General features: G+C 48.4%; 1 protein-coding gene across 1 annotated transcript; it reads right to left on the bottom strand.

Annotated features, from left to right (window-relative positions):
* Positions 1 to 1129: 1129 nt before the first annotated feature.
* Positions 1130 to 16577, bottom strand: ADCY9 (adenylate cyclase 9). The gene is made up of 10 exons (XM_063315035.1): positions 14852 to 16577; positions 12666 to 12838; positions 11772 to 11876; positions 10450 to 10667; positions 8763 to 8865; positions 7103 to 7311; positions 6496 to 6655; positions 5603 to 5751; positions 5182 to 5223; positions 1130 to 4164 (listed from the first exon to the last, which is right to left on the bottom strand). The coding sequence occupies exons 1-10, from the start codon at positions 16551 to 16553 to the stop codon at positions 2985 to 2987; spliced, it is 4041 nt and encodes a 1346-aa protein (XP_063171105.1). The 5' UTR covers positions 16554 to 16577; the 3' UTR covers positions 1130 to 2984.
* Positions 16578 to 19349: the final 2772 nt, after the last annotated feature.

Consider the following 19349-nt stretch of genomic DNA (forward strand, 5'->3'; position numbering starts at 1 on the left):
CAGAAAGGCACCAGAGCTCAGGATCTTGGTTGAGCCCTGATCCTCACCTCACCTCACGCCACCCCAAATTCATCTATACTCTTTAGGAATTTGCTGCTCTTGTTAGCGCACCAATGCACTTCTATCAGCCTGTGAGTCCTACCTATACTGCAAGTTCTCTCAACCCTGAATATTCCAAACCAAAATAGAGAATACTGTGCACAGTATTGGAGCAGTACCATTTCCATATGCATTTCATAAAGCACTTACATAAAACTTCTGAACCACCTTGATGAACCCACAACCACACCCTGTCTTCTTTCAGATTTTTTCTGTTTCAAATGCTCAACATTTGCTCTATTTTCCCAATGGAACCTTTCTTTCCTATAGTTATGTATGGGCAGTGGCAACATGAACATTTAGAATAGAAACTGTGGAAGCCTACGCTTAATTTGACTAGCCTTCTGGACCAGTCTGACAGGGAAGGGACTGAGGAACCCCACTAACCTTGGCTGAAGCATTTTTTTTAGCCACAGCAAGAAACACTTTCTGGGATCCAAGATGCTTTAGGCCAGCAGGCTACTACATCTGCCTTGGGGAACCCACAATAAAGCCCACTCCCTCCAGGCTCCAAGATACGTGCTGTACCCTTCAAGAGGCGGCACACAACTTCATGAGTATGAGCTTTTCAGGTGCACTCTGCTGACCGAACACCACACGCCTCAGCACCATCAGACGGACAAGCTGTTCCCCCTCCACGGTCATAGGTGTCTGGAACTAAAGTAAGTACAATAGAAAGACTCAGAACCTTCCGCCCCTTTGACCCAGGAAAGACCGACTCTCGGCAGCAATTGCCATGTTCAGACAATGCAGCTGCTCTTCTCTTGAAATGTGAGATTTAACTGCAGATCTCTCGTCGCAAGAAGCCCAAGGACAATCAACAAGGTGCACCATACTGAGAGCAAAACCCAGGATGACATTGAACTAGCTGGCTTAGCGTTGCTGGCTACTCCAGGTCCTTAAGTAAAATGCTCTCCCCCTCCCCGCCCCCGGTCTTCTAGTAGCTTCTCCCTGCAGATGCTTGGCACTAAGCGCCATCCATTCAGTACAGGGAAAACAGCAGTTCACACAGAAACTAGGATTCAAAGGGTGACCTCAGATTACTCATTTATAGGGAATATAAACAGACACCAATCGTTCTGGAAGCTCAACACTAGGGGAGAGGAGAAGATGCACAAGAATGAGCATGGCCTCCTCCTGCACACATCTTATTCAGAAACCAGCCCATCATGTATGCTGGCGGTTAACACCTAACCTTTTTGTTCAGGAATGCAGCCACAGCAAGGGCTGGTACAGTACTTTAGACAGAAAAAAAAGGGTACCCTTGCAATTACCCTTGAGAAGCACAGAGCATCCTATTCCTAAATGAAAAGTGCGGGGGTCAGTCTGAATGGCTGCACCTTCCGCCCATGCTGGAAAAGCTCTAGTTTTGTGCCAGGAGGACGACTGCGTATCGTGATGCTGTTTGGCACATTCAAACGCAGGATGGGGCACAGAAAGCTCCTTTAGGACCACAAATTCTAGGGATGCATTTGACATCTGGGGAAAAAAACCATACCCTTGATTTAATTTTAACAGACCCACAAAAAGAGGGAACAGTGTCACCTTCAGGTTTCATCAATTTAAGTTGTGATAAAGTGCCAGAGGAGAGTTCTGTGAAACACTAAAACTTTGTACTTTTACAGTAGCCCAATTTGGCCTAACCCCAAAAGCCTTTTGATCCTTTTCAGGTTTTCCAAGCCTGGAAAAAGGCAGACAAGTCCCTATTCAATTTTGCCTATTAATGTTACAGTGGATTTCTCTTTAGGCAGGCCAGTATTTCACTATACTGGAATGAAAACATTTGGCGCTGTTTGGAAGATGTGCCAAATACAAGCGCACATCATTTCCTCAGCAAAAGGCTACGTGACCAGGGGCTTATCTTACTCCCACTTGTAGTTCTGACATTTTGTGATACACAGTGAGAACAAGAGCCATGACTCAAAAACCGCATGATTTATGCCATATACCTCTGGAGCGTCACCACCTCTGGTGCCAAGTCTGCTAAGGGATGGGCTGTTTTCTGTACACAGACAGGTAAACTGATGCTCTGACTGTGCCCACAGGGCCCCAAAGGACAAAATGAAGAGGGGCAGTCCCGAATCAGGTATTCATCCCTGCCCCCTATACTGGCAAAGGTAAAACGTGGAACCATCAGGGCCAAAATTGGCTGCACTGGCACATCTGGCAGGGCCAGTGAGTATCAGGCTGAGCACAGATGGTTGTACATTGCCCTCGCCCGACTGATCTGCTGGGAAATGGGAAGGCCAATGTTCCAGAAAGCACAATGGCACTTTAATCGGATTTGGCAAACTGAGCAGCTCAGCTGCTGCTTTAGGTAAGTGCTGAACTTCAAATGAAATCTTCTCGTTCCTCCCTGTTCCAAGTTTCCAAGATTACCATTCCTTCCTGTCCCAGTGTCTCCTCTTACCAGCTCTTAACGTCAATCCCAGAAGGTAGGCAAACATGCAACTGTCTGTGTTTAAATATAAAATGAGAGTACTGTACACACTCACCCACCTACTTATTCATTCCTCTTGGAGGTACGGAAGGAAGGGAGGGAGGGAGGGAGGGAGTTGATGAGAAACAAAAATTAAATAACCACAGCTTGTCCTTTGAATGTGTTCAGATCCCCAGCCAATATGTATACTCCCCAGTATGCAGAGGAGTCCAGCAGAGTCTATCTGAAGGCACTTGATGTCTCCTCTCAGCAACAAAAAACATTTCAAGGGGAGGGAAAGAGAGGGGCTACTGCCCTGCATGGCTATGATCCTCTCCAATTCAGCTGCCCAAATAAAAATGGGTAACAACTGAGCCAAACTGCGCTGTTTCCTGCCCCCTCCGTGCAGGAGAACAAGGCTGGTCGGAGAGACCTTAGATTTCTTGTGGAGAAGAATCGATGGGCATCATACGCTCCGAGAGCTGTTCAGTTTGGTCAGTTCACTGGCCTCATTGGGCCCTGCCTCCTCACAGCCACCCTTCTCACCAGCTATGCCGAGCTGATGGCGATTGTCCAATTTAACCAACTCTTTGGGGAACTTCTTGAAGCGAGGCAGCAGATCTTTAAGTTCTGCATCGGGGGAGATCTTGTCCAAGTTCTGTACAGAAGGCACCAGGTTGGTGATCTCATCAGTTGGAGACCGCCCGATGCTGCCATCCACTTGAACCCGAATGTCCGGAGAGATAGACAACTGATGTTGGGGGACTACCCCGCTGTCCATGCATTTGGGATAAAGAAAAGTCTTCATTTGACCTTTGCCCTTCACGTTGACCGTTCCCCGGTAATCAAAGTCATAGCCCATCTTGTGCAGAATGCGATAACTCTCCTCACTCACCTGGATCCGGCACTCTACCCCCGTGGTGTCCATTCTGCTTGCTATGTTCACAGTGTCCCCCCAGATGTCATACAAGAGCTTGGTGGTGCCAATGACCCCGGCTGTCAGGGGGCCATGGTTAAAGCCAATCCTCAGCTTAAAATTGAACCACAGCATGTTATTGTTAAAGTCATCAACCACTTGCATCATTTCTTTGGCAAATTCAAAGAGAGTCTGCAGATGGGCGTGGGGATTGCTATTGTCCTGGCACTGGGAGGCGTTCAACCCAGAGGCAGCCATGTAGGTAGCCCCAATGGTTTTGATTTTCTCAATGCTACTATAATCAGGCTTGCTCAGCAGCTCATCAAAATCCCCAATGAGTTCATTCAGGACTCGGTAACATTCCTTGCCACCTTCGTAATTTTCCTCATAGAACTCACTGAAGTTCACAATGCTGGCAAAGATCACACCTCCGCTATCGTGGTTTTTGGAATAGCTTTGGGACACTTTCAGCTGCTCTGCCACATGATATGGAATAATGTTCCGCAACAGCCAGTCAGCCTGGTCCCTCATGCTCTGAATCTTGGTACGGTGAAGGTCTGCTTCCACATCTCCATGATAATGGAGGCGGTAACTCACCTCAAACTCCCGATTTAAGAACCAAATTAAGAGAAGGAGAAGGAAGAACCCCAAAATCACTTCGTGGCCAATCAGATCTGCTGGCCTCCTGAAGTCGCCCAAAGCTGACCTGTTGCAGGCGTTCTGTACAGAGCTTGTGGGGGTGGGGCAAGACGAACAAAACAAAAAAGAGAAAGCATATTTTAAATGTAACATCGGATAATCCTGTTTTGGATCCTAGACAGGTGCTGTTGATCATTTATAATAATCTAGTTGTTAGATGAACATACAGTATATCAACATTTTAAAGGAACACAGCTTTAGCGACTGCCATAAAGACTGCTATGTTAAAAATTCAAGTTAAATACAACGTTTCAGGTTAAATACACACTACTACTTTGTGTATTATTATGTTTAAGATGTTTTAAGTGTATTGGGAAATATTTCTTAAGTGTTTTATATGCATAGAAAGTTAAAATATATACTATATACTTAAAATATATACTATATACTAAGAAAAACATTTTACGAACTGATGCTAAATAACTGTTCTGACTTACATACAAATTTGACTTAAGGACAGACTTAGGAACGGAACTCGTTCTTAAACCGGAGACCTGCTGCATTCTGAAACGTGGCATCAGGCATGTAGGCTGAGGCCCTGTGGTGCTAGGGCAACTTCAAGGGCACATCCCTCGAGTTTTTCCCCCAAATCACCAGGAGACAAGCTCCAAAGGGAATTTACTTAAATCAAGGGAATACACATAGTAAGAACATCAGATTCTGACACGTATCTTGACACCCATAGCAACTGCATGACAGCTCAGATCATTACAGCTTCTCTCTCTCATCATTTGACCATACAACACTGAATGAGAGGCCTCTGAGTGATACCTTAACAGCATCTGGCTTTATGATGCTATTGCTCTATGAACATATCATGCTTGGAAATAATCTGTCTCGCTGCTTCTAAACTCAGCTGTACCCTGAGATTCATAGAAAGGAAACAGTTGGCTCACAGGCCAAATTTCAGCCTCTTCAAAATCTTTTTCATTTTGATCACAACTTCTGTTTTGACTCTCAGCTGTCAGAGCAGAGCACCTTGGATCCTTAGAGAATGCAAGTCAAAGGCTGGTGGCTGAACGAAGCCCAACAGCTGCCAAATACATACCTTACGTTCCTTGGTGAAAGGAGGTTTGATTCCTCCAAGAAGCTGAAACAGAAATGTAAGAGCCTCATGTTACCAAGAAACCAATGATCTGGACCAAAACCAGGACAACTACATCACACACTGGCATAAAACATGGCATCTTCTCTACTAACTTTCAAGTCCCTGCTATGCATTTGCTCCAACCTATAGGCACACACCAGCCCTGATACTTTTTCCTCATAGTTTAACCACACTCCTGGACAAAATTGAAAGTGTATTCTGCTGGCAAAAATTGTGGCACTTCTATTGAAGCAAGCGGCAGAGGATCAGGGATGGCCCAGCAGTATCCCTGCTTCATTCCAGCAGCCTGGGACCTTTCCTGGATAAGACAGCCTGATCTTCTAACACCCTTTAGAACTGCAGTGGATCTGCCATGACTCACCTGGCAGGACACAAGGGCACATACAGTAAAAGGAGCAGGACCCCACCAACAAGGGTAGCCAAAGAGGATCTCATCCAGGAGCTGAGCTGGCAAAAGTTACAGTACTGGACTATCGTGATGAGAACTGAAGAACACATAAACATGGTGGACTGCAACAAAAGAAACATCATCAGTCAGCCTCTTGAACAACTGAGCAAATTTAACCAAGAAGTCACACCTTTTCTTAGAAAATTCCAGTTAAAATAAGTGACAAGCTCGGAGTAGCCACAGAAATGTTTAATCTTCCACAAATTTTCAAGATCTGTCTCCCTCTGTACCTGGTGGAAGATGCAGTTTCACTATGAGCTGGGTGGGAAAGGACTTTCTTTTACATGCAAGTAGGGGGTAGCCTTTGTTCCAGAAAATACATGATTCCAAGGGTGGTCAGACCATAGCCCAAAGTACCACCTAATCCATGTAAAAGTTTAGTTCTGCGTTTTATGAAAGGCAGACATTCAGGATTGGAATCCTCTGACTTTTTAGACAGAGAAATATAAATGAAAATGCCAGTAGGCCAAATCTGGGCTTTGGCAGCTAAACCGCAATCTACTCCTGCCTCCTCCCCTAGGCTCAGGGAAGCAAAAGGGAGCAAAGTTTCTCGTGCTGAGAAGTGAGGCCCCTCGGGGCTAATCTGGCTGGCTGGAAGGGGCCACAAGGTGCCACCACCCTTTCAGGCTCTTCCTTCCCCAACCCGCGCTTCCAATCCTCCCGGAAAAGAACGGCTCTGCACATGGTTTGGCATTTAGGCACAAATCTTCCCAGGACTGAAGTTGGGCTAAAAGGTCACCCTTTCAGGGATTCTTCTCTCTGAATCTCTGCTTGCCTCCCAAGAGCCTCAGGTGAGGCCAACTTACATAGATGTTGGTTTCAAACTCAGAGGTGAAGTGTGAGAAGACAGCCAGAGCAGGAAGGGAGATCAAAATGGCACCAACGAAGTGCCGGGGCAGCCACCCAGCAATCGCCTCTAACAGCCGCTTGGTGCAGACCATCATGTCCTCCAAGAAGAATGCCATTCTGGAAACAGCAGAGACAACAGCTAAGCTTTCCCTCGTAACATAAATAGCGCTGTGCGTTACAACTTGAGAATCCTCCTCCTCCGCAAATGCTTATGCACGACTGCAGTCAGAACAAGCAGACGGAGCCTTCTTCCCCCCTCCCAAAATCAGGCCGTCAGCCCAGCCACCTTTCCCCTTTTCTTGTCCCACACTCATGCATGGAGGAGGAGTGGCCAAAGAGGTTACCCCAGAAGGGATTCCCAGGGCTCCTGGCGGGCATCGGGCTGGAGCTGGACTGATCTGCAGCCAGCTCCAGCTTCTCTAAAATGGGTAAAGGCCGGCTGGGGCCTTTTTGCAGTCTTTGTTGACGCCTCCCTAGAGCACCCAAGGGGTATTCACTTCATCCGTACCCAACGAGGGATCCCCGATCATGAGGGAGGGACGACAAGTGCAGTGTCTGCCTTACCTAATGGAGACAGTGAGAGAGACCACCTCGATCAGGATGGCAACCACCGCCACAGCCATGGCTGCAGGAGGGGGAGGAGATGCAGCCGCCCCGTGTTTCAGGAAGCAAGCAGCTGAGAGGATGAGGAAGACCGTGGCGGACAGGGACACATCCAGAAGGGAACTGAAGGTGGCGCTGGCAAAGGTCTTCACGGGGACCCTTCTTACGACCTGTGGAGAGCGAGGTTGCGATTGACTGGCCACGTATGGATGTCTACGAAGTACAGGCACTAGCAACCCACCGTTAGAACACAGAACATCAGAAGTCACCCAAATCAACCCCGTGTTTCAGTTAGATTTTCAGAACCTGATCCAGATATGACCTCTACTCTTTATAAAGGTACTTTGCACACTACTTTAGAAGAAGAAATTTTACTGAAATACAGCAGCAGTTTTCAGATCAGATCTCGAAAAGGCCACCAGAAAGAAAACAATCAGCAAAAGAGGAACAGGAGTACAACATGCCAAACCTAGACTCTTAGAGGAAACTATTCTCAACACCACCTTAGGAAAAACCAAACCCCATAACCTCTCCGTAATACAAGGCTATCAGAAAAGTCAGGGATGGTTACTCAGGATAGTTGAGGGACAGGCCGCTGCACTACCTTCTGCTTATAACCAGACCTTCCAGTATATAAACCTCAACTGTGTTTTTAACTATCTTCAAACCTTTTGTATGCAAACAGAAGTGCAAATTTGCCCACTATGTGTGGAATGACTGGGAAAAAAGCCAGCTTAGGTCTCCTTGGTGCATACAGACATGCAAAGGAAGAAGTGATATAGCACTGCAGTTTGAAACAATCGCAACAGGGGCTGTTTCCAGGGCAACAGTCTGTAAAATAAAATATTATCTTAATGAAAAACATACTTGGGGGAGTTTGCAAATCTGAGCTCAAATTTCTATAGGGAGCCAACCTTCCATTTGCACACGAGGGACCTGGGGTCAGTGACAACTGTACAGTGTTTAGTGGCCTGAAGGGTAGGATGTCTCCTGCAGGGGCAGATGGTTCTTTAACCTTGGGATATACTGGAATAAAAAGCAATACTTTATCAGACACGCTGCCAGAATTTCATATGTTTATTTAAATAAAAGTGAAATGCTAGAGCAGGGGGGAAAGGTTTTATTTATTTATTTTGTCAATTTATATGCTTCAAGTGGGAAGGGCCTGAATGTTTACATATAATTGCAAGCTCCTTAAATTTGGCATGGAAGGCAACTTGAAGCCAATGTAGCTTATGGAAATGGGTACTGTATGTTCCTGCTTGGGCACTCTAGACATTACACTCTGGACACCGCAGTTTCAGTTTCTCTGTCAAAGGCACCCCTCCACTCCACTAATGGCAACAACAAAGACAAAAGACACAGAGTTAAAATTCTTTAAAACAAAGCCTGGATCAAAAGTGATTGCCAGACTCCCAAACCCAGTTTCATTTCTTTAAGAGGGAATATGGATAGCATAACAATTACTCATCTCTCCCCAGTCAATATGAAAAGTTAAAATTATTTTTCATCAAAAAAAAAAATATTGGTATTTTTTTAATGTGCAGGATGTTCCTCAGACACTGCCAGAACGGGTGTGCCTACACGCACACGGACACCCATCCACACACAACAGCCCTACCTCTTCTTGGTAGCTGCTCCTGTAGGCCGTCTCCAGGTCCTGGTCAAGGAAGTTCAGGCTCAGCTTGTTAATAGGTGGCTTAAAAAAATAGTCTTTCATCAAGCTGGGGAAAAGATCCATTTTAGGAAGTTTATTCTCCAACAAAGAAACATGATTGCCCAGCCTTATCTGACGGTTCACTGAAATACAGGCATTTCTAACTACTGGCCCATCCTTAGTTGGGCTTGGGAAGTAGATAAGCCCCCAAGTGGTCTGCAGTGACAACAACCCAACGGCACTGCCGTGGCTTTAAAGCATCTCTCCCAGTGGAAGGTTCACCACCGCCTTGCAGTTGCTAGGAAGACTCAGAAAACGTCCACCGTACAATCGACCCAACCTTTGGAGTTGACCACATCATGCTGGTGTCCAAAGGGGAGTCAACTGCCTGGGACCAGATGGCTTGGTCAGCCACGTTGTCTGAACCTCTGCACTTTCCATGGGAGTCTTCAGATGAAGAAAGGAAATGAGCAGGGAAGAGAACGGAAGTGCCCAAACAATCCCACCCAACAGGCCAGCAGCACTGAGACAGCACAGACGCTGCTGTGCAGGTTCCGCATCCCAAGGCAGCCTGCAGCAGCACCCCCACCAAAGGCCAACGTGCTACGCCAACTGCCGCATGGAGGCTAAGCTGCTGAAGCTTCGTTAGGGGTGGTAGGGGTCCCTAAGCCCAGCTGTGGTTACAGCTTCTTGGCTGAGCTCACGGGGGAACCACGACACAATCTCCAAGTTGTTTGGTCCTTAGATCTTTACTTCACTTTCATTCATGATGAAAGCAAGGCCACGCTTATCCTGGACATGCCATATAAGCCACAAGGGGAAGAAGCCTGGCAGGAGGTGTGCAAGCCAGCTGCAGGCTGAAAGCAAAGGGGGCAGGCAACACAGCCAAGCACTGATCGGGAGCCCCAGTTCTTATTTCAGCACTGCCATGAAGTCTGGGATCATGCCGATCCCAAAGCGCCTATTCCAACTGTGGAAAGCAGATCACTCATCCTCCTCAGCACAGCGGAATTAGGACAGACAGCAGCTCATGGAAAAAAACAGAACGTACGCTCCTCTGAGCGCTTCAGCCACATTCTATCTGTCAATTGGTGGCAACTGCATAAAGGAGACCAGCACTAAGGAGAATAGGACCCCCTGCCAGCAGGCCTCCCTGTTGTTGCAACTTATCAAGGTATCTGTTTGCACGCTGAGACCCTGCCCTGCACTCTGCCAGGACTCAGAAAAGTGGCACTCATTTCTGTGTTCGTTAAGAAAGGAACTGGGGAGACAAGCTGACTTAACTGCAATGTGACTGCTCACAGGCTATAGGTGCTGTTTAACATAGCTAATACACAACCTTCCTGGACACAGTACAGTTTAAAAGATAACTAGACTGATACAGATAAAACATTGTCTGAGCAGATCAAGCCCATCTGGCTCAGCACCATTTTCTACCTCATAGGAAGTAATAAGCAGGACAAGAGGAGAAGGGGACCCCTTAGCATAGGGTACTCAGGGAAAGTTGGCCTCCGAGACGGGTGGGCCTTGGAGCACCTCAGCTGCCCCCACATCTGCCTGAGCCTCTGTGGAATCTTGTCTACTACACTTTGGTGGCCATCATGCCATCGGGCAGAGCAAATGTCCAAGTCATGAGAATTCTTGGCCTTACCTGTCTTCTTTAATAACCTCAACAAAGTGAGCATCTGTTTTTTCTCTGATATTTTTGAACCTCAATGGCAAAAGAGCTGAATGATCCAAGCTCGCACCAACCCATCTTCCTTTCTCTTGCAACATTTCATAAAGAGATGTTTGACTGTTGCTCAGTTTCTCCTCCTGGGGTGGACTTAAAAGTCCATTCCGAGACTTTGGGCTGCCTCCCGCAGGACTCTGATTGAGATAAAAAGATAAAGGTAAAAGTGGTTTATGATTAAGTCACAGAGAACTCAGATCATACTTGTCTATTCCTGTGAGTATATTTTGGCAGAAAATTATCTCAGTTCAAAGATTTTGAAAACAGCACTTGCAAGATTTAAAGAAAAAAGAAATGTAAGCCCAATAAATTATTAAAGATGCTGCTTTTAAACAAACCAAATATCAAATTAACAAAAGTAGAAAATTTTGTATCATGTCATGAATCGTTTTATAACCACCTTGTGTAGTTCCAAAGGGGGTTCAAATGAGCCACACATTTTTCAAAAAGTAGCTTAGTTGGAACACTTGATTTCACCTTCAGAAGTTTCTCTGAGGCAGCTGAAAATGATTTACCTAAGGCCAGCATTTGACACCCTTGAACAAACAGGAGTTTGAATTCAGATCTCGCTAGCCACTGATGCTCACAAAATCTTGAATGACCTGGCCAACAAATGTTTAGAAAATGGAAATGCTAACATTTGTTTAAAAGCTACAGAAAATGCATTTTAAACCAAAACTAAATGAAGTACAATTTATATTTTCAGGTATAAAAAGTTAGAAACCTAAAAAGAGCCATACTTCCAAAGGCTTAAGTTCCAACTCTTTAGAAAAAGAAGAATTGTTCGGATGCCTGTACAGCACTGAAAAATGAAACTAAAGGAGTTACACAAACACCAATTAATGGGAAGGCAAAAGAAAGGGCACTATAAACAGCCCAACTTACAAGATAGCAAAGGGCCCAGGTATAAAAAAGCAGCCAACCACATGTCATAGAGCTCTTTAATCGTCCAAGACCAGATTTCATACATACTGGTCCTGAGAACAACGAAAGTCTCTGGCCCTGGGACCACCTCTGCGATAAACTCCCTGCACTCAGGATGTCTCAGCCAGAGCTAGGAGGGCTAGAATCTCAGGCTAAAGTTTTACTCATACCCTGTGCTGCAAAGCCTTCCAGGCCTGCAGCCCTACGCTGGCTGCCATTTAAGCCTGTCTCATCCCAGGACAGTCCCACATCAGCTTCTGAACTGTGGATGAATGAAGAGAAGAGCTAGAGGAGAACATAACTTGAGAATAAATTACCTTTGTGCTGGTCTTATGGTCGTCCTGGCATCCATTTTGAATAGCACCTTCTTCTACGCTCACAGCACAGCCAGAGGGAAAAGTAGCACTGCATGAATGGCAGATCTGAAACCACAAAGAAACACGCTGTAAGATTAATTCCTCTTTTCACAACTGGCCTGCTTCTGCTGCAGATGTCTGTATGTTCTTCAAAATGTATACATGTATGTATATACTCTGTGACTCCTGGGGTGCTGTCCAGTGTCTGCACATGACACTTTTCCTTCCTTCAGTGTTTCAGAACAAAATGAAAGGCACTTGAGCATGGAAGGAAGTTATGGTACACATGAGGAAGCACAGTTAGCACTTAACAGCTCTCTCTGGCCTTTCTCCATCTCACCTCTCAATCTAATTGCTACAGAGCAACAGATTAAACCAATTATAATTTTTCGATAGATATCAGAAAAGTGAATACATGGTTTTTGGAAGAAATGCTCTTATACACACTTTGCAAAAACAGACCAATCTGAACAGCTAGGAAGCATTTTTTCTCACCTGAATTTAATGATTTCATGTCACTCACTCTGTTCAATATATGTATTCGTTCAAGGCTCATAACTCTGCTTAGAGCAGCATTTTCCAACTCTGTGCTAGGTATCTTTTGTAGTTAACACGAGAGCTCCTAAGATGAGTGAGATTTGAACCAAGTTCATCACAGCCAAATCATAATCTAGACCTTTCATCTTATGACTTCCAGAGGAAAAAATAAGGCATGATTTATTTGCCTTCTTAACGAATCTGCAACCGTAGATACAAGTATATAATTCCAAGAGTTTCCAAGCCCGTGTAGGCTTTCAAAGCACATTTCTAATAAAATAAACCCACAGAAATATACAGAATATGCATTTGTCAAACCTTATTTTTCTCTAAGCGCTTGAATGCTTTTGCTGAATGGTCAACATTCTCCAATGGTGACGCTCCCTGTGGCTTGTTTCTGTCTCCTGCTTCTAGACCTGGAAGAAGCAGCTGCGAGCAGCTGCAGTGGGTCTCCTTCTTTTTCAAGCCAGAGATCAAGTATGTTTTCAAACCTACAGGAAAACTATAGTTAACGTATCTGCTGTTATTCTTCCACTATACACTTCCCCCCAACACACCAGTAGAGTTCCTTTCTCCAAACAGCTGTTTACTACAGCTGGCCATCCCACATCCCTTGCCAACACTGCCTGCAGAGCCAGCTGTTCATATGACTCATTTGTCCTTCAGAAACAGCCAAATCCACTTTTTAGCAACAAATCTGCATTTTATAAATTGCTTGGCCAGTTACTAGTAATTTGTTTTTCACTGGTTATTTTTCTATTATTTTTTTTAAATAGGATTGTGCAATATAACCCAGCAGTATTTTAAATCAGTAATTTTTAAATACCGTACATACTTGGTTTTATTTGAGAGCACTCTATTTCATTGCACTGTAAATATTAACTTCCAAAAGGCACTCTGTAACAAATGAACAGACCTGAAAGACTATGTTAGAGACAGATTGTCATGGAGAAAATCTAAGTGGTCGCTAAGAGCTGACAATGACTTGATGGCACATAATCAATCAATCAATCAATCAATCAATCAATCAATCAATCTATCTATCTATCTATCTATCTATCTATCTATCTATCTATCTATCTATCTATCGGTTGCAAGAGTTTCTGTCCCAGGCAACTTCCATAGTTTTCCACAAGAGCAGAGTGAGAATGTGCATCTTACTGGCCTACAAATGTATTTTGTATAACTGCCATTAGCAGTATGGATCTACACACAAGAGGACTATGCTGACCCTGTATTTTTTACATCTAAAGCCCCATGCACATTTTACATGGAAACATTCCATCTAATGCCATGTCCAGAGAAGCTCCAGTTGTGTTTGTTTGTTAGTAGTTGTTGGTTAGTCAAGGAAACGAGTCTCATGACATCTTGAAGGTTAAAAAATTAGGCAAGATATGCCACAGAAAAGATTCTCTGAACGGGAGTGTGTAAAATATTCAATATACTAACAGTATTCACACACAAGTTAACACATTTGAGTACTCCTTGTTTCATTACTCAAGGTAGGAGAGATAAAGGTAATAAGCGGGCAGAACTGTCTTTCAGCCACATTAGTTACCTGTTCTTCATTGCTGTGGTATCATCTGATGTTAAGTCTATTTAGAATTATCATTGAAATGAAGGCATTTATTTTAACTAGATTTCCAGAGTTAACAATCTTTTAATGCAATGCCAAACTTATGTTAATGACAAAAATTGTAGATTTTCATAATATTGTACAGATAAAATATTTTTTATTATTTCTGCTAAACACTTACTGCCAAGATAGCTGACATGGCTTCCATAATTGCTCATATTCACCTTCCAGTCATTTCCCCAAAGGTTACTATTTATCGTCTAATAATATATACAATTATAGGAACCTATGTGTATGGTTAGTATTTTTCCTGCTTGTACTATCAAATTCTTTATATCATGCCATGGGAATGCAGGTAATCCTCATTTACCAACTGCTCATTCAGTGACCATTCAAACTTACAATGGCACTGAAAAAGGAGATTTATGATACTTTTATTCTGCTGACTTCACACCAACTTCTGGCAGTTTACAACACATACCTCCAGAGAATACTAAGAACAATTCAAAATCAACAATCAAAGGCTCTTATGGAACAGCTCAGTCCTGACTGTCCTTCAGAACAGTGTACAGTTTTCTTCTTACAAAGTGGTCACTCTTTTACAAAAAATCATGTGACTTACTTGCATATTAATCCATTATAAAAGTATACATTGTAGAGTAAGTCACATGATGTCACAAGCTATAATTATCAGTTAATTAAAATTCCACTTGGAAACCAGAAGGCATTCCATGCATGCCTCCCTTATCCTTAGTATCTTTTCAGAGAATCAGGAAGGACAGAGGTCCTAAATTAACATTGCAGGTTTCAGATTACTAAAGAAAAAGATAAAAGTTGTTCCCAGTTTGCCCATGTTAGCACAACAGAAGGAAAAGGCTAAGGTCCAACACAAGTCAACTCATTCACATGCAAAAACAGACAGAAATACCTTTCAGCTGGTCTGCTACCACACTCTGGCCCACGCGGTCCATCACCTGTCCATCCTCCATTTCATAGCGATCGTCCAAGTATTTTGCAGTAGCCTCTGAAATATGGACCTTCCCAGCGACGCCCAGTTGTTCCATTAAGTTGGCCAAATTGACATCATTGGACCAGACATCAAACTTGAACCTCCTCATTCCCAGAATGCCACAAAGGACAGTCCCCGTGTGCACACCAACCCGCATATTCACCATCTCTTTCTTCTCCTGGCAAAATTGTTCAATGGCTTTGATCATGCCCAGGCCCATCTCAATGCAGCAGTAAGCGTGATCTGCTCGGGGCTCAGGACACCCAGCCACACAGTAGTAACAGTCCCCCAGGGTGCTTATCTTCTCACATCTGGTGTCCTCGCAGAGGCGGTCAAAGCGGCCAAAGAGGTCATTCAAGAGCCCCACCAGGGCATGTGCGGATTTGTTGGCACTCATTTTGGTAAAGCCGACAATGTCGGCAAACAAAATACTGACTTGTTCTATCTGCTGCATTTTGAAGGGGCGGAATACGATGGGGGTCTTCTGTATGGAGGGCTTCTTCTTCCTGCTTTTGGGGCTGGAGGCGGAGGGGCGCTTCGCCGAGTTCTCGCTCTCGTCGTCCCCCGGTTTCATCAGGTCGTCGGCGATGATCCTGGGCATGACGGAGTGGATCATGCGCTCCTTCAGGGCCTTCTCCACCTCCAGGTCCTTTCCATGCATGATGGACTGCCCCACCTTGAGGAAGGTGCTCCGGGACCGTACCTCGGACATAATAAAGAGGTGCACGCCGGTGGCGTGGATGCAGAGGTGCAGCAGGGCCTTGCCCAGCAACTCCCAGTGGGCCGGCCGGTCGCCCGGGGCCGCGAAGCAGTGCTCGTCGCGGAAGCGGTAGCCTAGGGCCTCGAAGAGCACCGAGCAGCCCAGCCCCAGCAGCACGCTCAGGTAGAGCGGCAGGTGCAGGACGGCGTAGAGCAGCAGCAGCGCCTCCACGCACAGCGAGAAGCTGCCCACCGGCGACAGGCAGGGCGGGGGCGCCGCGCGCGCCCCCGCGCTCGCGTTGCCCCCCCCGGCGGGCCCGGGCGCCGGCAGCTGCGCGGCCAGCGGGAGGGCGAAGACCAGCAGCGTGAGGGCCAGCGAGGTGCCGGCCGGGTGGCGGCCGTACGCGCGCGTGAAGGTGAACAGGAAAGCGGCCAGGCAGGCGCCCAGGAAGGCCAGTGCCGGCGCCGCCGCCGCCGCCGCGCGCCCCGCCCCGCCGCGCCGCCAGCCCAGGTAGGCGCCCCAGAGCAGCGCGGCCGCGCCCAGGTAGGAGAGCGCGTAGCGGAGCCGGCGCCGCGTCTGCGGGAAGCGGCGCTCGCGGCAGGCCTGCTCCAGGTTGCTCGAGTCAAACTGCGGGTCCCACCAGCGCGGCGAGGCGCGCTCGAACAGCTGCGGCGCCCGCCCGGCCCCCAGACCCAGGCCCAGCCCTGGGCCCAGCGCCGCCGCCCCGCCGCCGCCCGCGCCCCGCCGCCCCTGCCGCCCCCCCCGCGCCCGCCCCGCCCCGCCCGAGCCGCCGCCGCCGCGCCCCCCGGGCTCCGGCCGGGCCTCCAGCCGCACCGCCACGCTCGCGCCCCCGCCGCCCGCGGCCAGGCTCACCTCGGTGCCACGCGGCGGGGGCGGCGGGGAGCTGGCCGCCGCCGCCATGGCCACGGGCCGGGCTGCGCCCGCCGCGCCCACCGCGCCGCGCCTCACGTTCCCTCGCCGCTCCGGGCGCCGCTCCGGGCGCCGCTCAGCCCAGCCCGCCGCCCCCGCCCCCGCCCCCGCCGCCTCCGCCGCCTGCCAGGCTCGGGCTCCCGCTGCTCCCGCCGGGCCGCGCCGGGCTCCGCCGCATAGCGCCGCGCCGGAGCCCCCCGGCCGCCCCCCGCCTCGCCGCCTGCCTGGAAACGCCTCACGGGCCGCGTCGGAGGAGGGGGAGGGGCGGCGGCGGCGGAGCTGCTGCTGTCACTGGGCGCGCGGGACGAGGGGCGCCTGCGCGCTGTGCGGGAGACGGGCCGGGTGCGGTCTGCGCACGCGCCGCCCAGCCCAGTGCGCAGCCACAGCCGCCCCCCCGCGCGCCCTCTGCCCTGGGAGCGGCGGGGTCCCTCGCCGCCGCGAGCTGCCCCGCGCTTGCAGCTGCAGCGGCGAAGGAGGCCGTCGGAGAGCGTCCAGCCCCTGCCGCGCCCCTCGCCAGCTCCTCCGGGGCGCTGGTGCGGGGCGGGCCTCCCTCGCCCTGGGCCGAGTTCAGATTCAGTGCTTTTCTGATATACTTTGGTGCGTTGAGGTATTCCGTTTCTAAGCGAGAAACGTTACTTTTGGCCTTAGAAAATGAGTTAACCTCGCCGCTGTCCGGCGTTTCCTATCCCTGTAAGGTGCGCGTGCCTGGACGCGCTGCCGCGAAGAGCCCCCAGCCGGCACTTGTTGCTCCCCCCCGCCGCTTTTGCAAGCCTGCCGACGAGGTCCGTTGGAGGCTCAGGAATAAAAAAGTACTAAAAATAGCCTGCCCTGCCAGCTGCTCGTTTTTCTCCGGGGGCCTTGCCCACTGTCCATTTAACTATTGCCTGGCCATACTGTATGTAGCAGCAGCCTTACAACCGGGTGGGAATTGACAGACACGATGCCACTGATTTTCTAGCAGTCCCTTTTAAGCACACCACCCCTGCAAGATCTGCTGTTTACCAATCACTGCATCATAATGTACCAAACTGGTAAAATCCTTTGATGAGTACTCAAAGAGGGTCAGTGACTACAATAAATTCTGAGAACAAGGCTAACATTTGGGAGTAGCAAAGCGCAGAGCCAAGTGCTTCTGAAGGTAGGTTGTACAGCGAGGGAGGAAAGGTTGCTGCACAAAGTTGGACCTGAAACTGGAGGGATTCGTGGATCAAAGCCACCCTTCTGGACTGGGCTTGGAAGTCGCTGGCATCGTTCGGAGATCACTACCGCTTCAGTGCTTGTTCCACGACCAGGCTCCCCAAATTTGCGATAGCTCTGGCTTCTGGGTGTTTTTTTGCAGCTTCTCTCTGACCTACCATAGTAGCAGCATAAATGAGACGCTACCAAGGCGTGGGCCTTTGTGACCAGGATGTCTTTCCCCAAGAATGGTTCCCGGGGGCTCCAAGGGTAACCCTAGGTGCAAAAGCCCCCCAATGACCCATTCCCTCTTTTGAGGGAGTGCTGTTTCTGCTAGAGCACTGTCCAGAAACCTGGGCCAGGTTGTCCCTGACCAGAAGGACCCCTCAGGGTTAGGCCCGCTCACCCGCGTCCGGCCTGCTGCCTTCAGGGCAGGGTCTCAACTTCTGGGGCCACCTGGGATAGCGTCCTCTGAATCCGGCGCTATGCACATCCGCCCACCAATGGCTTCCAGCTGGAGGAGGGAGGGAGGAATTGTGGTAAGAGCCACGAACAGACTCCATGCACAGGGCTGGGATGGGGAATTTCTCCCTCTTCCCTTTTTTACTCCTCAGGCTGAAAGAATGGAAAATACCCCGCAGCAGCCAGAAATAGGCCGAGATATGCTCTCTTGTATTATCGACCACTGTAGCTTTTAAAAAGCTATTAAAATAAATAGGCCAGATACGTAACAACAGTGCTGTGCGTATTTTCTGAATTTATTCCCTTAGATGATGCTGTTTGCTGTCCAGATCACGAGGCCTGAGAGCGTTCCTTGGCCAACGTAGTGACAGAAGCTGCTCCTGTAGCCCGGCAGCAGTCAAGGCCCACAAGGCATTCCTGAGTACGGCTGGGAGGCGAGTGGTGGAAGGAGAAGGCGCCGCCTCATCTGGTACTTCTGCAGACCCCCTGCCCTGTCGCATGCCAGAGCCAAGTCTACAGCGAAATTGGGCAGCTGATTTCACAGCAGTTTGGGCTCCCAAGCTGCCAGCAGCAAGAGAGCACCAGCGGAAGGGAGGTGCCTCTGTGGAGCCTCATTGTGGTCTAGCCGCTTCCTGGACGTTCAGCCGAATGACTTCCTCCCTTCTTCCCCACTGCAAGGGGGAAACGGCTTAATTAATCTCAGCAACACACAGACCACAATCATCCAGCGATAGCGACGTGCCGAAGTTGGCTTCCCACTGACAACTCTCAGGGCCCTTGAGAGTCCTCTGGGCATCCCTGGACACCGGAACCATCAGATCCCACCTCGGTGATGGCGAGGCAGAGATGCTGGTCCTGCATGGTGGTACTGAGGAATGGCGTGGGGGTTGATCTCCCGTGCTTCAAAGCTTCTCGACCGTGGAAATCAGTAATTTCAATTGGGAAGAAATCAAGGGCAGAACAGTTCGTGTACGGTAGCCTACTTGCATCCTGTTAGCTAGGTAAAAAAGTGGTTTTGAGATTGGAGCAAGTTGGGAGTGGGGAAGAGGGAATGAACATGGGAAAATGGAAAAGCCATGTAAGGAAAATGGTTTTTATTCTAGAGATGCTTGCTTTGATCCCAGCCGCCTTCCCCCTTCTCCCCCTCCA

The sequence above is a fragment of the Candoia aspera genome, chromosome 14 (assembly GCF_035149785.1).
Source record: "Candoia aspera isolate rCanAsp1 chromosome 14, rCanAsp1.hap2, whole genome shotgun sequence".
In the NCBI taxonomy this organism is placed as follows: Eukaryota; Metazoa; Chordata; class Lepidosauria; order Squamata; family Boidae; genus Candoia; species Candoia aspera.